This window comes from Entelurus aequoreus, linkage group LG21, assembly GCF_033978785.1.
Source record: "Entelurus aequoreus isolate RoL-2023_Sb linkage group LG21, RoL_Eaeq_v1.1, whole genome shotgun sequence".
Taxonomy (NCBI): Eukaryota; Metazoa; Chordata; class Actinopteri; order Syngnathiformes; family Syngnathidae; genus Entelurus; species Entelurus aequoreus.
The window spans coordinates 23,726,982-23,749,873 of NC_084751.1; the positions used below are offsets into that span (position 1 = coordinate 23,726,982).

Genomic DNA, 22,892 nt, shown 5'->3' on the forward strand with positions numbered 1-22,892 from the left:
CCTTGCTCCTGATGGCTGCTGGTTAGCGCCTTGCATGGCAGCTCCCGCCATCAGTGTGTGAATGTGTGTGTGAATGGGTGAATGTGGAAATACTGTCAAAGCACTTTGAGTACCTTGAAGGTAGAAAAGCGCTATACAAGTATAACCCATTTATCATTCATCATTTATTTTGGGGGTAATTGATTGATTGATTGATTGAAACTTTTATTAGTAGATTGCAAAGGAAGAGAATACATAATATGAAACAGTACAGTTTACACGGTACAGTACATATTCCGTACAATTGACCACAAATGGTAACAACAAAATCATTTTTTCAACTTCTTTAAGTCGGGGTCCACGTTAATCAATTCATGGTACAAATATATACTATCAGCATAACACAGTCGTCATACAAGTTATACATCAGAACAAGGACACCAATGTTCCATGTTGACATTATTTTTAGGTCTAGAACTATCAAATAAGTGCCAATGTTTTCAACATAAGAGGGGTTTATTAAGGGTAGAGCAAGTACACTGAATTTGAATAGTGGATGTAGAGTTGTTACTTCCAAAAGTGTAACTACCACATACTGTATTAGTATTCACAGTTACTGGATGCACTGCTGAAATGCTCAAGTGCACGCTCTCAGGCAAAGTTATGATAGTAGGACAGGGTCTTGCAAACAAAACATAACAACTTTTACTTTGACACTAAACATAGCAAGAGACAATTGCTTTCATCACAACAAGGTGAATAAAATGAGTGTCAGGTGTTGAAGCAGAACTGCACTTTTTGGGAATTTTGCCTATTGTTCACAAATCTTATGAGAGACAAGAATACATGTTTTTGGGGTTTTTTTTGCATTCGGATTTGTAAAAATCGGCTTGTTCTAGGTGGCTAGCAATGCTGCTAATGGGAGCAGTCCATTCTGCCTCTAAATTAGTCTAAATATGCAATCAAAAACCTCCAACATACTTAATTTACGATCTGTAACCTGTATAATAACTTAGCTGTAGCAACATTGTTATTGTCACAGAGACACTCACACCGCTAAGGCATTAGCCGTAAGCTAGCTTCTGCGTCAACAGCCAAATGGCTTTTGGGTTAGTAAAGCACAACACAATGCGATGGGACACCAATCTGTACTGACTGAAAAACATGAACAATCATATACAGTATCTGTAATGTATTAGCCCACATTTCAAGTTTTGTTTGTACACAGCTAGCTTGACAGTGTATGTAGTTTTACTAACAAGCATGAGGTATGTATCGTGATCAATATATAGGGACTCACTCAATGAACAGTTGTCTGTTTGGTCTAGCTGGCCGGGGACAGTTCTTTCTACTTGATTTTGGGTCAATAGAAAAAAGTTTCTACCACTACAGGGTAGGGTTGTACGGTATACCGGTATTAGTATAGTACCGCGATACTAATTAATCATATTCAGTACTATACCGCCTCTAGAAAGGACCGGTCTCGCACCCCCAGAATTTTACTATAAGATTTACATAGATTTTTTTACATTATATTGTTAATGGAAAAACAGTACAAGTTCTTATTTTATTCTGGCAAGTTAGCTGCCACATTTTCTACCGTAAAAACAAATGTACCGTCTTTCCATTTACAGTAATACACCGTTAAAACAACAACTGTAGATTTTACAGTCAAAAACTGGCAGCTCAGTCAACAGATTTTTTACGCAAAAAACAATAGTAGTTTTTTTTTTAATTTACAGTAATATGCTGTAGAGAACAACATGAAATTAATTGTCCATTTTATTAATGTATTGGGATAGTATGCTGTAAAGTTAAGTATTTTTTATTTATTTTTATTTAGACAAAAACATGTTTGGAATGTAGGATAATATACTGTAATATTTGTTGCAATATTGGATACAATTAAAGTTTCAAATGTATGCAATGTCATGCAGTGCATATATTTTTTCTGTTAAAATGAAAAAAATCAATTACATTTAGTGAGAAAATATTAAGTACTTTATTGACACATATCATTTCCAGGTGTTTGCGGGCCAGGTAAAATGATGTTGCGGGCCAGATCTGGCCCCCGGGCCTTGAGTTTGACACCTTTGCCCTACAACTACCTCTAGGGGTCCCCGCAGCCCACTGTACGTATTTATTTAGTTGGCCTTTTCTTTGGCCCACACCTGTAATGTTATTCATTTTCTCTGCCTACAGTAAAAAAAAAATGCAACTATCTATATCTTGACAAAAAATCAATGACTTGTGTGTTGTTTATGTGTGTTGGACGTGTAAGATCAGGGGTGAACAAACTTTTTCCACTGAGGGCCGCACACTGAAAAATCAAAGCAAGCGGGGGCCATTTTGATATTTTTTATTTTAAAAACCAATACAATATATGTATAAAAAATATACAATTAGGCCTCCACTCAGGCTTGATACCGGGGACTCCAAAGGGTTTAGGTTAAAAAAAATTAAGAAAATGTCATTATTTAGTATTATTATTATTATTATTATTATTATTTAAAGTTTAAATATGTAGATCAACATTAGGTATATCTGTCAATATAATGTTATTTTTTTTATTTAAGTTGTATGCCCTTTTTGTCAAAGAAAACCCAGTTTTTTATGTAAAAAACACAAAATATGAAATATTTTCCCCCAATAATATTTTAAAGTGGAACATTTCAGATTATATAATAATTGGAGCTCATAACATAACTCATAGCAACATTGATTTTAATGTATTATTATTTTTTGAGCAATGACACTTAAAAAAAAAAAAGGCCCACTAAAATGATTGGGGATCCAAAAGGGTCCTGCTCAGTAAAGTGTTAAAAAATAAATCGTAATTTTTTAAAAAACTGTTAACGCAATAGTCTCGAGATCAACTTCAGATCTATCCGTCAATTATAACTTGTATTGTTGTTTATTATGTTCCTTGTTTGTTCATTTTAGGCCCTTCTTTAAAAAAAAACAAAAAAACATTGTTTTTTATATGGCACACACAAAATATGCAACATTTTCCCCAAAAAATATCTCAAAGTGGAATATTTAATGTGACCTAATGGGAGCCTTGAATAGGTCAAGAATTCATAATAACATTGTTTTTGATTCATTATTATGTTTTAAAGAAATAAACAGCCTGCATGACAGCTTAGTGTTGTTAGAGTAAACATAGCAACATTTTATTGTCACCTGTTTACTCTTTTATACCACTTTTTATGTTTTTTGTTTTTTTTTATCGTATTTTTAGAATGTGCCGTGGGGGCCGTTAAAAAATTACCTGCGGGCCGCACTTTGGACATCCCTGTCTTAGATGAAGAGAGCAGTTATGATTTTGGTTTACAGAGTGAACAACTAAAAACTAAATGCATACACTTGTCTAAACATGGCCAAGGACACGCATTATTGTGGGTTTCTCGCACGTCATCTTCATCACTAAAGGAAAAATCTAATCTGTGGGAGAGAATTCCTCTGCCATTTTCAAGCATGCTTCATTTGTTTTTTTGAGTCAGCTTGAAACGTCCCTCCATCTCTGACTCACTGACCGTTATGATTTTGCTTAATAGTTTCAGTGACCCGCCGTATCTTGTCTATGATTAGCCAGTCCGTAATGTTTCGCTCTAACCTTGGCCAATTGTGTCTCATCATAAGAACACCAACTTATCATCATGGATTTTCTCCTTATGTATGGATGTTCTCATTCATTCAGGTCACTGTATTTTCTCCATATTTTGGGGGGACCATTTGCAGTCCAATTTTTCTCTTTGTAGTTTGTAGCTTTGATGTAAGCTACCTAGCTACATGGGTCTAAAACAGAGGTGTCAAACGTAGGGCCCGAGGGCCGGATCAGGCCCACCAACAGGTTTTATCCGGCCCGTGGGATGAGTTTGCTAAGTATAAAAATGTACCTGAAATTTTTGAATGAAAGAAACAGCTGTGTCGCAATAGCAATTCTTTGTATCTTTGTAGATGATGCAACATATATGCAAAATAAACCACATGATGTTAGTACATCATCCATCCATCCATCCATTTTCTACCGCTTGTCCCTTTCGGGGCCGCGGGGGGTGCTGGAGTCTATCTTAGCTGCATCAGTCGAGGAAAATGATCAAACTACATAAATAACATCCTGTAATTTGATTTTGATATAATTGTTTTATCTTGATTGAAAATTAACACCAATGAGTTGACTGATGAACATTATCACATAATTTATTCAGAAAATACAAATAACGACAAATAAATATTAACCGCAACATGTAAGTATAAAAAAAAAACAACAACTAGAATGTTCTATTTTGTTCTATTTTTAAACAAAGAAAACAATCTGAAGTTGTCTTTATTTTTAAGTTATCGTGCCGTGATTTTACCAGTCCGGCCCACTCCGGAGTAGATTTTTCTCCATGTGGCCCCCGATCTAAAATGAGTTTGACACCCCTGGTCTAAAAGTAGCTAAGCTACAGGAAAATCTACTTGTTAAAAAGTAGCCAAGCTACCACCAAGCTACTGGAAAATGTAGTTAAGATACATAGCTTAGCTACATGTAGCTTGTTACTGCCCATCCCTGCACATTTGTTGACAAAAGTCGGAAGTGCATTGCTGTGGGCACTGAAATTAGGGCTGCAACTAACAACTAATTTGATAATTGATTAATCTGTCGATTATTACTTTGATTAATCGATTAATAATCGGATAAAAGAGACAAACTACATTTCTATCCTTTCCAGTATTTTATGGGGAAAAAAACAGCATACTGGCACCATACTTATTTTGGTTATTGTTTCTCAGCTGTTTGCAAATGTTGCAGTTTATAAATAAAGGTTTATAAAAAATAAAAATAAAATAAAAAGTAGCCTCTGCGCATGCGCATAGCATAGATCCAACGAATCGATGACTAAATTAATTGTCAACTATTTTTATAATCGATTTTAATTGATTTAATCGATTAGTTGTTGCAGCCCTAACTGAAATAAATGCCCAGTATTGCTTAAAATGACCAAAATACGGTAAATATTGTACATATTACATATTGTTATGAATGTGTCTGTAACTACATTGTATATAGAGTTAGATTGTGTACATAAAACGTTGATGAAGGATTGGATTTTAGAGGTTTTAGAGGGCTTCGAAGGTAACAGGTAATACACTCCATTAGCCACATTTTGCAAGCAGTTCTATTAATCTTTAGAATCGTTAAAAAAAAAAGAAAAGATGTGTGTTCTGGTTGAGATTGATAGACAAAATTCTAAAAAAAAAAAAAGTGCATTTCCCCTTTAAACTTGTCCCTGCTGTTGCAGAATACCCTGAAACACAGGGTTTCATTTCACCACCAAGGTCAAAATTGCTGACATTAGATATGTTAAGTTCTTGATACTTCACCCACCCACTCCCAATGCCACCCTCACTGGTTTAAATGTAACTTAGATAATGGGGTTCACTATGTAAAGCCCTTTGAGTCACTAGAGAAAAGTGCTATATACAGTAAATATAATTAACTTCACTTCACACAGTTCATCGAACATCGAGGCCCAGTTCCGGTCAGAAGTCCACATACTGTACATATGTCATATTATCACAGTTGACTGCAGCTGATAGTTTCTCTTTAGCAGCATACAACACGCCTGTTTAACACATTTATTAGGTAGACGCTTCCTGCACTTGCTGCACGACCTTAAGACCATGCTAAAGTGTATTTTGGTTTATCCATTATTTCATGGGTCGGTTTGTCTCTAAAATAATTTGCCACAAACTGGGACAAAAATAAAACACACTGTCCGCTTGGTGGGATGTTGGCTAGAGCAGTGTTTTTTAACCACTGTGCCGCGGCACACTAGTGTGCCGTAAGATACAGTCTGGTGTGCCGTGGGAGATTATGTACTGTAATTTCACCTATTTGGGTTAAAAATATTTTTTGCAAACCAGTAATTATAATCTGCAAATACGCCGTTGAGTGTCGGTGCTGTTTAGAGCTCGGCAGAGTAACCATGTTATACTCTTTCATATCAGTAGGTGGCAGCAGGTAGCTAATTGCTTTGTAGATGTCGGGAACATGGTTTGTCGTGATCACAATGTGTGCAGGTAAAAAGCTGGTAATGCTTAAACCAATAATAAACAAAAGGTGAGTGCCCCTAAGAAAAGGCATTGAAGCTTACGGAAGGCTATGCAGAACGAAACTAAAACTGAACTGGCTACAAAGTAAACAAAAACAGAATGCTGGACGACAGCAAAGACTTACTGTGGAGCAAAGATGGCGTCCACAATGTACATCCGAACATGACATTCAACAATGTCCCCACAAAGAAGGATAAAAACAACTGAAATATTCTTGATTGCTAAAACAAAGTAGATGTGGGAAATATCGCTAAAAGGAAGACATGAAACTGCTACAGGAAAATACCAAAAAAAGAGAAAAAGCCACCAAAATAGGAGCGCAAGACAAGAACTACAACACTACACACAGGAAAACAGCAAAAAACTCAGAATACTGTATTTTTCGGAGTATAAGTCGCTCTGGAGTATAAGTCGCACCGGCCGAAAATGCATAATAAAGAAGGAAAAAAACATATATAAGTCGCACTGGAGTATAAGTCGCATTTTTTGGGGAAATGTATTTGATAAAACCCAACACCAAGAATAGACATTTGAAAGGCAATTTAAAATAAATAAAGAATAGTGAACAACAGGCTGAATAAGTGTGCGTTATATGATGCATAAATAACCAACTGAGAACGTGCCTGGTATGTTAACGTAACATTTTATAGTAAGAGTCATTCAAATAACTATAACATGTAGAACATGCTATACGTTTACCAAACAATCTGTCACTCCTAATCGCTAAATCCCATGAAATCTTATACGTCTAGTCTCTTACGTGAATGAACTAAATAATATTATTTGATATTTTACGGTAATGTGTTAATAATTTCACACATAAGTCGCTCCTGAGTATAAGTCGCACCCCCGGCCAAACTATGAAAAAAACTGCGACTTATAGTCCGAAAAATACGGTAAGTCACGGTGTGATGTGACAGGTCGTGACAGTACACCTACTTTGAGACAAGAGCTATAGTGGTGCATGGTTGGTTATGGTTTAAAGTCATATCCAACAATTGCGAGAACGACTTTTTGCTGTCAACTGAGTTTTGTTTTTTAATGATTTCTGCTGGTGGTGTGCCTTGGCTCAAAAAATGTTGAAAAACACTGGGCTAGAGTAACAGTAATTTGCAGTGGCGCCACCTTTTGCGAGGTAAAAATGAGGCGTTCGTGTAGAAAAAGGCCATTATTTGAGGATATACGACAGAATAGAAGAAAAAAGTTGTTGCATCTGCGAGGGCTCAAGGACTCTTTCACCCCCTTCTCTAATGAGCAGCATCACGGTTGATGAATGGCCTCTGTCTGCTGCTCTAATTAAAAACAGGGCCGACACGGTAGGGGCTCTGTTTATGTCTGGCCGACGGGAAACGGCGGTGAAAAAGGTGATCAGTGCTCGTGCGACGGCTACAGCAACAGCATCTACACCATCTCCATCAGCAGCATCCAGCACAGGAATGAGGCAGGCTATCAGGAGAGTTGCTCATCAACGCTGGCTACAGCTTCCACTGCGGAGGAGATTGTGAGTAGAGGGTGTAAACACTTTTAAAATACCTTCAGTGAACAGGAGCACGGAGGGAATACATTATTCCATCCATCCATTATCAATCGCCTGTCCCTTTCGGGGTTGTGGGGTGCTGGTGTAGAAGGCAGGCTAAACCCTGGACAAGTCTCCACCTCATCGCAGGGTAAACACAGATAGACAACCATTCACGCTCATATTCACACACTAGGGCCAAATTAGTTGTTTAGTATGTTCTCCCCGTGATTGCGTGGGTTCCCTCCGGGTACTCCGGCTTCCTCCCACCTCCAAAGACACGCACCTGGGGATAGGTTGATTGGTAACACCAAATCGGCCCTAGTGTGTGAATGTGAGTGTTAATGTTGTCTGTCTATCTGTGTTGGCCCTGTGATGAGGTGGAGACTTGGCCAGGGTGTACCACGCCTTCCGCCCGAGTGCAGCTGAGATAGGCTCCAGCACCCTCGCGACCCTGAGAGGGACAAGCGGTAGGAAATGGATGGAGTGGCAATCAGCCTATTCTTACTAAGGGAAAACAAAAGGCACAGGTATAAAAATGTTGTTTTTTTTACTGGTAGGCTTAAGCTAAACAACACATCAATTAGATAGCAGGTCACTTCCAGGTACACTATATTGCCAAAAGTATTTGGCCACCCATCCAAATGATCAGAATCAGGTGTCCTAATCACTTGGCCCGGCCACAGGTGTATAAAATCAAGCACTTGGGCATGGAGACTGTTTCTACAAATATGTGTGAAAGAACGGTCCACTCCTTTAGGAGCTCAGTGATTTATAGCGTGGAACTGTCATAGAATGTCACGTGTGCAACAAATCCAGTCGTGAAATTTCCTCGCTGCTAAATATTCCAAAGTCAACTGTCAGCTTTATTATAAGAAAATGGAAGAGTTTGGGAACAACAGCAACTCAGCCATGAAGTGGTAGGCCACGTAAACTGACAGAGAGGGGTCAGCGGAGGAATTATAGTGTTGGGTTGTTCTTCAAGAGTTGGGCTTGGCTCCTTAGTTCCAGTGAAAGGAACTTTGAATGCTCCAGGATACCAAAACATGACAGAGTCTGATGTAGATGAACTTGACTGGCCTGCACAGAGTCCTGACCTGAACCCGATAGAACACCGTTGGGATGAATTAGAACAGAGACTGAGAGCCAGGCCTTCTCGACCAATATCAGTGTGACCTCACCAATGCGCTTTTGGGAGAATGGTCGAAAATTCCCATAAACACACTCCGCAACCTTGTGGACAGCCTTCCCAGAAGAGTTGAAGCTGTAATAGCTGCAAAACGAGGACCGACATCATATTGAACCCTATGGTTTAGGAATGGGATGGCACTTCAAGTTCATATGTGAGTCAAGGCAGGTGGCCAAATACTTTTGGCAATATAGTGTACTTCCAACTGGAGAGAGACATTTTTTGGATTCTCACCATTTTTTATATGTTCCATAATTTGTAGGACCTAACCATAGATGAAAACATCTGATCTATTTAAATAGAGTGGGATAAACACTAAATGATCTAAATGGAGGTAATAGTAATTGTTTTTTCCTAGACATCATTTTTTAATTTGGAAAAAAAAAAAAGAGTTTAATTCATTTTGCATATACTGTGCATGCCCTTTTCCAATGAATGTCAATGACTGTTAGAATGATAAACAGCTGAAGGGACTTCATCTGCTTCACAGCCGGTGTTGACTCCACAGCAGCGCTGTGGCACAGCTAAATCCGGGTCGGCCCTCTCGGCTTCCATGGCTGCCGGTGTCATAGCGCTCACGCTGGAGGCAAAGTATGTTCACTGTGAAGCAAAAATAAATACACGACCTGAACAACACTGAAACAAACTTGTATAATGAGGTGGTATTCTTCTCTGTGTCACCTTTCCCCAGCCCTCTGCTAACCTGGAGAGACGTGCAGCACATCATTGTTCTGACGTCAGATGCCCGTCAGCTTGTGGCGGCCGACTGGAGCACGAATGGCGCCGGACACAAAGGTACTACCTGAAAAAAAATCAACTACAATAGTTCTGTCAAAAAGTCAGCCTTTATAATGTTAATAATTCATTTAACATTATTGTTTACTAATGTGCTTGTTTATTTAGACCTGCTTTTGATATACAGTATATTCGTTACCCTATTTAGTGATATGTGATGGGAAAAATATTTGAAATAACTTCTTTATTAGTTTATTTGTTGGCGATTATACACAGAAAACACTATACACAAGGGGAAAATACTCTGTACCAAATAATTGCGTTCTCGCTCATTTCCATTAGTAGTCCCTGTGGTAGGCAAAATGAATAATTCCCACTGTAGAAACACACAAACTGAAAGCACAGGTTACAAAACACAGGACAGAAACACAATAAAACGTCTTGCTGACGCACTCGGTTTCCTAAAATCCAATTTTTTTGTTTCTTTAAACAAACCTCTAAAAATGTTGTTGTTTTTTAATTCCGTTCACGTAATGCTTTATAGAAAAAGGCTGACTGTCCAAAAACGGATGTGACAGCTGCATCTGTTGGAAATCTGTGTTATCCTTGTCGTTTGTTTTAATCAACGTCGGAACAAAAGACGAGAGATGGATGTGCAGTGCCATGAATGATTTTAAAGGCAAGACAGACATTAGCAAAAGCTGGTCATATTATAAAAACTGAGGATATTATACTCGGAGTGGTTCTCAAACTTTTTTCACTAAGTACCACCTCAGAAAAAAATGCGTCTCTCCATGTACCGCCATAATGACCGACATTAGAATACAGTAGCGTCATAGGCCTGAGTATTCATTAAAAACAAGGCAGAAGTTCTATCAGGCCACTGTGACATTATAAATGGTAAATGGGTTATACTTGTATAGCGCTTTTCTACCTTCAATGTACTCAAAGCGCTTTGACACTATTTCCACATTCACCCATTCACACACACATTCACACACTGATGGCGGGAGCTGCCATGCAAGGCGCTAACCAGGACCCATCAGGAGCAAGGGTGAAGTGTCTTGCTCAAGGACACAATGGACGTGACTAGGATGGTAGAAGGTGGGGATTGAACCAGTAACCCTCAGATTGCTGGCACGGCCACTCTCCCAACTTCGCCACGCCGTCCATTACACACAGTTTGAACAGTAACACCGTGTTTGACTATAGGAAAATAAAACAGTGTACTTTAATCAAGTGATTCTTGGGCATACCACTAGATGGATACCACAGTTTGAGAATCACTGCCTTAAAGTAAGGATGCTGTTGTGTCTTCTCGTCCAGGACTTTTTAGATGCAGTAATTAAAATGTGCTAAAAATGTTGCACTGTTCGATGCCTGGGGAGTGAGTGAGTTACTCATGCTTTTACCTTTGCACTATTGTATTGCAGGGGGCAGCTCGTCTGTTTTATATGTTTTTTTAAAGCTAAGCGTGGCATCTAATGTAAAACCAAGGTACTTAAACTCTGTGACATTATCAATTTACGTACGGTTAACTGACACATAGGGATAATGTGTGTGATTTGGTCTTTTCCGTGTGTCAGATGACCGTGTCTTCTCATACATCTGAATGGTTATAACAGTGTCACAAACCGATAGAAGGTCATTGATATACAGGGTGAAGAGCAGTGGACCTGAAATGGAACCTTGTTGCACACCCTTGATCAGCGCTTTTAGAGATGATAGTTTAGTACGAGGGGCCGTTAATGACATTATTCGGAATTACCTCTTACATACACTACTGAAATGCTCTCACATAAACAACTGAAATGTTTTTTCTCTCACACACTACTGAAACACTGTCATACACATCACTGAAACACTCTTGTACACACTACTGAAAAGTTCTCACATGAACAACTGAAATGTTTTTCCCTCACACACACGACTGAAACTCTCTCATATACACTACTGAAACACTCTTATGAGAGTGTTTCAGTAGTGTGTGTGAGAGAAAAACATGTCAGTTGTTTATATGAGAACATTTCAGTAGTGTGTATAAGAGTGTTTCAGTAGTGTGTGTGAGAGAAAAATATTTCAATTGTTTATGTGAGAGCATTTCAGTAGTGTATGTAAGAGGTAATTCTGAATAATGTCCCTAAAGGCCCCTCATATATTTCTGTCATATCATTGTGAGCCAGGGAATGTTTTTGTCGCCCATACACGTACACACACACACACACACACACCAGTAATTAACTAGAGTTCTAATTGAATGACTCCTGTTGCTGCTGACTATTTTAGTTAAATAATTTCAGTGAAGATACAGATACGACATATTTTAATGTTATGTGATCACCACTATAATTACCGCTGTTATCAAAAGCTTGTTATGAGAAAAAATGGCCAGCATCTCGTACATTTAATAGATTCTTAATAACGGAGAATATTATCCTGGGTTAGAATGATTTGGTAAATGTTTTCTCTCCGCTTGTTTTCAGGGAAACTAGCAAAATAGGAAGCGTACACACTAATGAGACACTGTGTGCATAACACTGATAAACGCCTACAAACTCCCGGGAGTGTGCGAGGTTATGTGAAACTAGAGCACCTTTTATGCACCAGATAATGAGTGTCTGTGTGTATGTCTGCGTGTGTGTGTGTGTGTGTGTGTGTGTGTGTGTGTGTGTGTGTGTGTGTGTGTGTGTGTGTGTGTGTGTGTGTGTGTGTGTGTGTGTGTGTGTGTGTGTGTGTGTGTGTGTGTGTGTGTGTGTGTGTGTGTGTGTGTGTGTGTGTGTGTGTGTGCGTGTCAGTGAGCCACCTGTATGGCTACGGCATGTTGGATGCTGAGAGCATGGTATTGCAGGCTAAGCGATGGAGACCAGTCCCCACACAGCATGTGTGCGTGGCGGAAGCACCCGCCCAATTAAACAGGTATGACGCTGTGCATTCAACACTTTGCCATCTTATATCGCCACTCTCTGGCCACAAGATTTGGTACACCCGCACAATTGAATGAGATCCAATGTAAGACAGCAGATGCGGTACTGTTTCACTCCAGCAGTATCAAATTACAAAGTAGGTACAGTACAGTACTTCTCAGATGGTGGGGTGAGGTGTCAGGAGGGGCGTGAGAGAACGACACAGGTGGTGCATGGTTCCTCTATTAAAAAAAGGGGACCGGAGGGTGTGTTCCAACTATTGGTGGATCAGACTCCTCAGCCTTCCCGGTAAGGTATATTCAGGTGTACTGGAAAAGACGCTATGCCAGACTCAGGAGGAGCAGTGTGGTTTCCGTCCTGGTCGTGGAACTGTGGACCAACTCTTTATTCCAAGCAGGATCCTTGAGGGTGCATGGGAGTTTGCCCAACCAGTCTACATGTGTTTTGTGGACTTGGAGAAGGCATTCGACCGTGTCCCTCGGGAAGTCCTGTAGGGAGCGCTCAGAGAGTATGGGTGTATCGGACCGCCTGATACCCTCTCGGGGTCAGAGCTTGGTCCGCATTGCCAGCAGTAAGTTGGCCCCGTTTCCAGTGAGGGTTGGAGTCCGCCAGGGTTGCCCTTTGTCACCGATTCTGTTTACTACTTTTATGGACAGACTTTCTAGACGCAGTCAGGGCGTTGAGGAGATCCGGTTTGGTGGCTGCAGGATTAGGTTTCTGCTTTTTGCGGATGATGTGGTCTTCAACTCTCACTCGATCGGTTCGCTGCTGAGTGTGAAAAGACTGAGATGAAAATGAGCACTTCCAAGTCTGAGTCCACGGTTCTCGCCTGCAAAAGGTTGGAGTGCCACCTCCAGGTCAGGGAGGAGATCTTGCCCCAAGTGGAGGAGTTCAAGTACCTCGGAGTCTTGTTCACCAGTGGGGGAAGATGTGATCGTGGGATCGACAGGCGGGCGGGTGCAGCGTTTGCAGTGATGTGGACCCTGTATCGGTCCGTCGTGGTGAAGAAGGTGCTGAGCTGGAAGGCAATGCTCTCAAATTACCAGTCGATCTACATTACTATCTTCACCTATGCTCATGAGCATTGGGTTGTGACCGAAAGGTCAAGATCCCGGGTACAAGCGGCCAAAATTAGTTTCCTCTGGCGGGGCTCAACCTCAGAGATAGGGCGAGAAGCTCTGTCATCCGGGCGGAGTTCAGAGAAAAGCCACTGCTCCTCCGCCACATCGAGAGGAGCCAGATGAGGTGGTTTGGGCATCCGGTCCCTGCCGAGGTATTTGGGCATGTCCGACCGGTTGGAGACCACGGGGAAGACCCAGGACATGTTGGAGAGACTATGTCTCCCACCTTGGGATTCCCTAGGAGGAGCTGGACAAGGTAGCTGGTTAGAGGCAAGTCTGGGCTTCTTTGCTTAGGCTGCTGCCCCCGCGACCCAACTTCGGATAAGCAGAAAATGATGGATAAATGGATGGCTTTACCTTGGAGAGTGGACTTCCAGCTGCTTCTCCGTCAATCACGCCATTAGCAGCTTCTCCGTACTTTCGTGGATAAATGTCTGCCGTTTACATATTATTTTAACATCCTTGGCTGCCGTTATTGACTCATTCTGCTTCAGTATGGCGCAGCCTAACAGAGCTACGTTGGAACTTCTTCGCCAAGTCTGCTGCATGCTCTGTCATGTTTTTTTTGATGATTTCTTTCTTTAATTCAATAAATATCATCCACTTCTTCGTCACACTTCCTGCAAATTAGTTGGAAAACAAAGTTATTCCCATCGTTAGTTATAAACTAATGCTAACGAGTACGACCAGATGTTTTGGTCGAATCTTTCGGCTTTCACATTTGCTACGCCAGTTAATGGCGGCGGTGCTTGTCACTTAAAGCATAACAATTAGCAGAGAGACAGCTCTTATCTGAAAACACTCTTAAGTTGGGGCACTCTTAGGCTAAGGTACCATTGCAATCAATAGGCTGCCTGTTTTTAAGCGTTATATGGATGGGAGGGGGGATGCGTGAAAAATGTCTGTCCCCCAGGGGGACAATGACAGAAAATAGTTTAGAATTGCTTACTTAACCCCAATGCAAGTGGACCTGTGTTGTTGGAAAAATAAAAAATGCTTGATTTGCACTTGTATCCATGTCTCCACCAAAATTGAAGGAGTATGACCTTCCATCCTTTGTTCCGCCCTTAAGTGCTTTTCCTTTTCTGTGTTATGACAGAATCATTCATCCAGGCACCGTGCTGACGTCAGCGTTGGAGACCGCCGGCTGCTCCGGCACGTCCAAGCAGCACGTCCAAGACGTGGAGCACGTGGTGGTGCGTGTCACCGTCGCATGCGGTCGTCGTGGCGACCTTTCGATAACGCTCACGTCACCTTCGGGCACCGTGTCGCAGCTTCTAAACAAAAGGTAGCCTCCAAATGATGTCACTTTGTTAGCTCCATCTTTCAGCAGAAAGCCCCACTGGGCTTTGTTTTAGGGATGGATTTTGGCACCAAGACTGGGGGATCAGTTGTGACGCTCATCTGGTGTTTCATGGGATTTAGTTTTTTGGCGTGCTTCCCAGAAAAAATAATCCTTTTCCACATGGAGCATCATGGACAGAACAATTTGACTTTAATCAATATTTTTATGTTATAATGACTAAGTTTTCAGTTATGCAGAACTGCACTGCATCACTCTATATCTGATTTAGCTACACAAAACTACACCCCTTAAATTTCAGCAAACAGTTTTTTACAGTATATCTTCTCAAGAGACAATATTGTAAAAATTACACTTGGATATTATTTAGAGTAGTCGGTGTACAGCATTATTTAGACCGTATCTTTCGGCCCGTGTGCCAAATGTGGACCGCCATCATTCAGTCAGTGCTCAAGTCATAAACAGTGAATCCTCTAACATTGTATGAGACCAATCTGAAGCATCAATGTTTTTTTTCCAAACGTTTGTTATGTTTAAACATCGAAATTGGAATTGCAATGAAACCTCGATTCAGGAACTTAATTGGTTCTTGGACATGGTTAGTAAACTGAAAAGTTTGTATAGTGAAGCATAGTTCCCCGTGTGTGGAAAAAAAAAAAAATATATATATATATATATATATATATATATATATATATATATATATATATATATATATATATATATATATACACAGTTGTGGTCAAAAGGACATAATGTTATGGCTGTCTTGATTTTCCAATAATTTCTGCAACTCTTATTTTTTTGTGATGAATAATTGGAGCACATACTTGTTTGTCACAAAAAAACATTCATGAAGTTTGGTTCTTTTATGAATTTATTATGAGTCTACTGAAAATGTGACCAAATCTGCTGGGTCAAAAGTATACATACAGCAATGTTAATATTTGGTTACATGTCCCTTGGCAAGTTTCACTGCAATAAGGCACTTTTGGTAGCCATCCACAAGCTTCCGGCAAGCTTCTGGTTGAATTATTGACCACTCCTCTTGACAAAAGTGGTGCAGTCCAGCTAAATTTGTTGGTTTTCTGACATGGACTTGTTTCTTCAGCATTGTCCACACGTTTAAGTCAGGACTTTGGGAAGGCCATTCTAAAACCTTAATTCTAGCCTGATTTAGCCATTCCTTTACCACTTTTGACGTGTGTTTGGAGCCATTGTCCTGTTGGAAAACCCAATTGCGCCCAAGACCCAACCTCCGGGCTGATGATTTTAGGTTGTCCTGAAGAATTTGGAGGTAATCCTCCTTTTTCATTGTCCCATTTACTCTCTGTAAAGCACCAATTCAATCGGCAGCAAAACAGGCCCAGAGCATAATACTACCACCACCATGCTTGACGGTAGGCGTGGTGTTCCTGGGAGTAAAGGCCTCACATTTTCTCCTCCAAACATATTGCTGGGTATTGTGGCCAAACAGCTCAATTATTGTTTCATTTGACATCAAATGGACAAAGATAAGACCTTCTGGAGGAAAGTTATGTGGCACAATGTATTAAAGGCACAAGCGAGAGACTTTGCAGCGACCAATCAAATGAGCTCCGGAGAGCGCGGGGTGTGGTCATCCCTGCTGTGCGCTAGGGTTTCTAAACTCTTCAAAATGCGTGTACAGGGAGTGATGTCATCAAAATGACAGCTCCCAGATAGGGGGTGTGGTGGAGATGGAGATAACAGGGTTCAGGGTTGCAGGTTGGGCAAGGACAACTGTCTTTTTTAAACTAATCTGCAAGCCGAACTCTTGACATGCAGAGTCAAAAGATGTGCAGAGCAGTTGTAGTTCAGCCTCTGAGTGGGCGGCAAAGGGAGCATCTGCTCCCCAAGGGGATGGGTCAAATGCAGAGGACAAATTTCACCACATCTAGTGTGTGTGTGACAATCATTGGTACTTTAATCTTTAATCTTTAATCATCAGCATAAAGCAGTTCACGCACCATGACATGACGTACTTTGGTCTGCTAAGTGAATAACTATTGTGACCGATTTGAGACAACAATATAATTGATGCTTGTTGTGTGCATGTTATGTTGGCTTCTGTTTGCATTGGTCTTCACTTTCTCTGCATTTAAGATACGGACTGAGTTTGTTTCATTCATGACAAAGTGGTAATAAGACTTTGTGTTTATTTTTTTCAGAGTTTAATGTCTGAAGTAAAACGTTACCATAACAAAAAACAGTTATTTAACAATATTTTACAGAGTAGTTACTTTACATTTAGTTACATTTACTGTCATCCAGTTACAACTGACACTTTGGGGGCACCTGCAATGCTGGTTTGGACACCCCGATTCACACCAAGTATAATGTTTATGGTATTGTCTGGTAAGAAAATGCTTGCTGAAATGTGAGGCACAATATACCGTGTGGCATCATCATTAGACTCTGCATGATAATAACGTGACGTTTCTACTTAGGCCTCGTGACAACTCCACCGAGGGATTTCACGAGTGGGAATTCATGACAACTCATTGCTGGGGGGAACAGGCCGCTGGGGAGTGGACCTTGAGAATGCGTGATTCTCCCTCTGGAGGGAGAGAAAACTTTGAACCAGGTCTGCTGTTTATCGTCGTAACTATCACAGTGTTGTGATAAAACTTCATGAAAACAAATTGCAGGCGTCGCCAGTACCTCTTATCGAGCCTCTCCTTCCTTCTTCTCCCGTGTTTGTTCCACAGGGATGCTGAAGAAGTGGTCTCTGGTGATTTATGGCACTGCAGAGCCACCGTATCCCGTTCATCGCCGGCAAACGCGATCGGCTGAGATGCCGAAGGATGAGGACTTCACTGAAGAATACACTGGTATGTACTCCACGTGCACAGTTCTATAGAACAACATGAGCAGTTTTAAACACGACGTGACATTTAGGAGTCTTTACAATTCAAGGACTCTGCGACCCAGAATGCAGCGACGATGGTTGCGAAGGTCCCAGCCCCAGGCAGTGTGTCACGTGCTCCCACTTTTTCCTTAAATTCAAGAACAACACACGGTTTGCATAAATGGCTCCGCCTCTTGACCATGTGGTTTAGATTTACAAACACCTTTCAATGACGAACCAATATCTGTCCAACAGGATGTGTGTGTCAGAGTGTCCTAAGGGATTCTGGGGAGACCGGCGACGATGTAAGCGATGCTACTTCTCCTGTGAGAGCTGTACAGGAAGTCGTAGTGATCAATGCACCTCATGTCAACCCCGCTACCACCTGACTGAGGGGACCAATACATGCACTGCTGTCTGCCAGGAAGACTATTACCTGGACCATGGTAGGTTGTTTCTGGTCCTAACATTGCCTTAATGCAGGGGTGTCCAAACTTTTCCCACTGAGGGCCGCACATTGAAAAATCAAAGCTAGCAGGGGCCATTTTGATATTTTTTATTTTAAAAACCAATACAATATATGTATAAAAAATATACATTTAGGCTTCCACTCAGGCTTGATCCCGGGGACCCCAAAGGGTTTTGGTGCAAAAAATATAAAAAATGTGTCATTATTCAGTATTATATGTGTTATTATTCACGTTTTTAAATCTCTACATCAACATTAGGTCTATCTGTTAATATAACATTTTTTAAAGATTTAAATTGTATGCTCTTTTTGTCAAAGAAAACCCTTTTTTTTAATGAAAAAAACACAAAATATGCAATATTTTCACCTAATAAAATTTTTAAGTGGGATATTTGAGATTATATAATAATTGGAGCCTTAAAAAGGTTAATAACTCATAACACCATTGATTTTAATTAATTATTATTTTTTGAGCAATGACACTTAAAAACTATCCATCCATCCATCCATCTTCTACCGCTTAATTCCCTTCTGGGTCGCAGGGGGCGCTGGAGCCTATCTCAGCTACAATCGGGCGGAAGGCGGGGTACACCCTGGACAAGTCGCCACCTCATCGCAGGGCCAACACAAATAGACAGACAATATTCACACTCACATTCACACACTAGGGCTAATTTAGTGTTGCCAATCAACCTATCCCCAGGTGCATGTTTTTTGGTAATCACACTAAAATTGTAGGGGATCCAAAAGGGCAGAGAGGTTGTAGTTCAGCGTCTGAGTGGAATCATTTAAGTGTTAAAAAATAAAAAATAAATTTTTTTTAACTGTTTACTTTTAACACAATAATCTCAAGATCAACTTCAGATCTCTGTCAATTATAAGTTTTATTGTTGTTTATGTTTTTTGTTTGTTTGTTTGTTTTAGGGCCTTCTTTTAAAAAAACAGCTCGTTTTTTTACATGGCAAACACAAAATATGCAACATTTTCCCCTAAAGATATCTCAAAATATTTAATGTGACGTAATTGGAGCCTTGAATAGGTCAATAATTCATAATGACATTGATTTTGATTCATTATTATTTTTTAAAGAAAGAAACAGCCTACATGGCAGCTTTGTGTGATTAGAGTAAATATTGCTACATTTACTTGTTACATTTCACCTGTTTGCTCTTTAAATACCACTTTTAATGTTTTTTTATTTTTTTCAATCGTATTTTTAAAATGTGCCGTGGGGCCGTTAAAAAATGACCTGCAGGCTGCAAATGGACACCCCTGCCTTAATGTGTCATATTGTGTGTGTAAATGTTGCAAAAAAGGAAGTAACTAGAATTTTGAAGCCCTGCAACATTACTATAAGCCAGGGCTCTTCAACTGGAGGCCCAGGGGCCAAGTTCAGCCCGGGAATGACACCATTCCGGCCCACCGAGTTCAGTTACTTAAAGGCCTACTGAAATGAATTTTTTTTATTTAAACGGGGATAGCAGATCTATTCTATGTGTCATACTTGATCATTTCGCGATATTGCCATATTTTTGCTGAAAGGATTTAGTATAGAACAACAACGATAAAGATTGCAACTTTTGGTATCTGATAAAAAAAAGGCTTGCCCCTACCGGAAGTAGCGTGACGTAGTCAGTTGAACATATACGCAAAGTTCCCTATTGTTTACAATGATGGCCGCATGAAGTGAGAGAGATTCGGACCGAGAAAGCGACAATTTCCCCATTAATTTGAGCGAGGATGAAAGATTTGTGGATGAGTAAAGTGCAAGTGAAGGACTAGTGGGGAGTTTAAGCTATTCAGATAGGGAAGATGCTGTGAGAGCCGGGGGTGACCTGATATTCAGCTGGGAATGACTACAACAGTAAATAAACACAAGACATATATATACTCTATTAGCCACAACACAACCAGGCTTATATTTAATATGCCACAAATTAATCCTGCATAAAAACACCTACGTGTTTGTTATGCTAGCTCCTAGCTCCTCTGCTAGCTCCTAGCTCCATAGAACACGCCAATACAATTCAAACACCTGATCAACACACACAATCACTCAGCCCAAAAGACAGTTCACCTAACCCAATGTTCATAAAGCTTATATATTTTTAAAAAGTTACGTACGTGACGCGCACATACGGTCAAGCTATCAAATGTTTAGCAGCCAAGGCTGCATACTCACGGTACCTGGTATTCAGCTGGGAATGACTAAAACAGTAAATAAACACAAGACATATATTTACTCTATTAGCCACAACACAACCAGGCTTATATTTAATATGACACAAATTAATCCTGCATAAAAACACCTACGTCTTTGTTATGCTAACTCCTAGCTCCTATGCTAGCTCCTAGCTCCATAGAACACGCCAATACAATGCAAACACCTGATCAACACACACAATCACTCAGCCCAAAAGACCGTTCACCTAACCTAAGGTTCATAAAGCTTATATATTTTTAAAAAGTTACGTACATACGCAAAAAAAAAGTTGCGCACATACGGTCAAGCGATCAAATGTTTAGAAGCCAAAGCTGCATACTCACGGTAGCACGTCTGCGTCTTTGTCATCCAAATCAAAGTAATCCTGGTAAGAGTCTGTGTTGTCCCAGTTCTCTACAGGCGTCTGTGTATCGAAGTCAAAAGTCCTCCTGGTTAGAGTCTCTGTTATCCGAGTTCTTCCATCTTGACTGCATCTTTCGGGAATGTAAACAAAGACGCGCCGGCTGTGCACTGTTGTTGCTGACTTTGTTCGAAAAATACGTCCGTTTCGCACCGACAACTTTCTTCTTTGCTTGCTCAGCTTCTTTCTCCATAATGCAATGAACATAATTGCAACAGATTCACGAACACAGATGTCCAGAATACTGTGGAATTATGAAATGAAAACAGAGCTTTTTTGTACTGTATTCAATGGGGAAGGCATACCTCTGTTCCCCGGGCTACGTCACGCGCATACGTCATCCTCAGAGGCGTTTCGAACCGGAAGTTTAGCGGCAAATTTAAAATGTCACTTTATAAGTTAACCCGGCCGTATTGGCATGTGTTATAATGTTAAGATTTCATCATTGATATATAAACTATCAGACTGCGTGGTCGGTAGTAGTGGGTTTCAGTAGGCCTTTAACTGAGGCGTTTGGGTCAATGCAAACACAATAGCAGATCCTTGCATTGACATTTTAACCTTGCTTGCGAATCAGTGGCGGGCCGTGTGTTTCCCACCTAGGCCTTCAATGATGTCCGACTTCAATGATTACCTCTCAAAATACCATAATTGATGTCACCACATGACCATTGCTGGAGAAATACTATACAGAAACACATTTACGCACTACTGTGCATTGTACAAAACGGGTTATTTTCTGGCGCATTTAAAAATCAATAAACCCGCATCAGCAATTAAGACATATCTTAACAAAATTAAAATGGCAAAAAATATATTAAAAGTGAAAAACTAAAGAAATAAAATAGCTGAGCTAGCTTTTGGGGTTGGCCGACATCGTCTCACAAGATGTAGTTTCTCTTTAAATATACTTCTTGAAAATGGCCTTGCAAATACATGTGTTGTCTTGTCTAATCATAAAAGATGCAGACGAGGCGCGTTGGCTGAGATCTTAAAGTTTACCCCACAGCGTGCTCATCGATAACATCCAGCTGCCGGCACGTCTACATTCAACAACCTAAACGGGGCTACAGCGCTACGGCGCATGTTCTTCACTACTGTGGCATGCTGGGTAATGGAGTTCTTGTGTTACCTAGCTCATAACATCACAATATATATCTGCCTTAGGCCAGCTAGAAGGCCTTACTTCCAACGACTGGTGATCTGATTGGCTATCGCAACTGTCTGTCAAATGTTTGTGTCCGTTCACTTACAGTGCACGGACGCCCGCATTGTTGATTCTGAAGGCCACCGGCAGATTTGGTACAGCATGGCAACATAAGATAGCTGAATTCTGATTGGATAAAAACTCTATAACCTAAAAACAACAGCACTGGAAGGAGCATAATATGCCATGAAGAGAATATGAATACTTTTAGATATTTATGGAAAATAAATAAAAAATAATTTTATTTATCATGATTTCTGGTAATGTTAGGCCAGCAGAGAAGGCCTTGCTCTGATGGCACACCACTGTAGCAAATGTAGAACACTAGGGCCAAAACTTGTGAGTTACTTAACTGAGGCGTTCTTAATAATAGTAAATAATAATGGATTAGATTTTATATCGCTCTTTTCTATTGTTAGATACTCAAAGCGCTCACAGAGAAGTGGGAACCCATCATTCATTCACACCTGGTGGTGGTAAGCTACATTTGTAGCCACAGCTGCCCTGGGGTAGACTGACGGAAGCGAGGCTGCCAGTTTGCGCCTACGGCCCCTCCAACCACCACCTATCATTCATTCACCAGTGTGACCGGGACCGGGGGCAAGGGTGAAGTGTCCTGCCCAAGGACACAACGGCAGCGATTTGGATGTCAAGAGGCGGAGAGCGAACCTGCAACCCTCAGGTTTCTGGCGCGGCCGCTCTACCCACTACGCCATACCGCCCCAAGTTCTTCAAGCCACCCCTTTAAGTCCTCTCCTTTTCGACAGTTTTTTTTTTCTTTTCGTAATGTGATTTACGAAATATGTTGCTGCAGCTTGTTTCCTTCAGATACAGTCCAATAGTCATTTGTTCAA

At 40.6% G+C, this 22,892-nt stretch overlaps 1 protein-coding gene across 1 annotated transcript in view; it reads left to right on the forward strand.

Annotated features, from left to right (window-relative positions):
• Nucleotides 1-22,892, forward strand: part of pcsk5a (proprotein convertase subtilisin/kexin type 5a) — a 124,743-nt gene that overhangs the window by 22,044 nt on the left and 79,807 nt on the right. Inside the window, exons 8-16 of the mRNA XM_062031209.1 lie at nt 7,388-7,582; nt 9,277-9,377; nt 9,478-9,581; nt 12,317-12,437; nt 14,666-14,854; nt 17,338-17,474; nt 17,599-17,721; nt 17,789-17,909; nt 17,994-18,184. Coding sequence (XP_061887193.1) covers nt 7,388-7,582; nt 9,277-9,377; nt 9,478-9,581; nt 12,317-12,437; nt 14,666-14,854; nt 17,338-17,474; nt 17,599-17,721; nt 17,789-17,909; nt 17,994-18,184 — 1,282 coding nt within the window. The remainder of the gene's footprint in view (nt 1-7,387; nt 7,583-9,276; nt 9,378-9,477; nt 9,582-12,316; nt 12,438-14,665; nt 14,855-17,337; nt 17,475-17,598; nt 17,722-17,788; nt 17,910-17,993; nt 18,185-22,892) is intronic.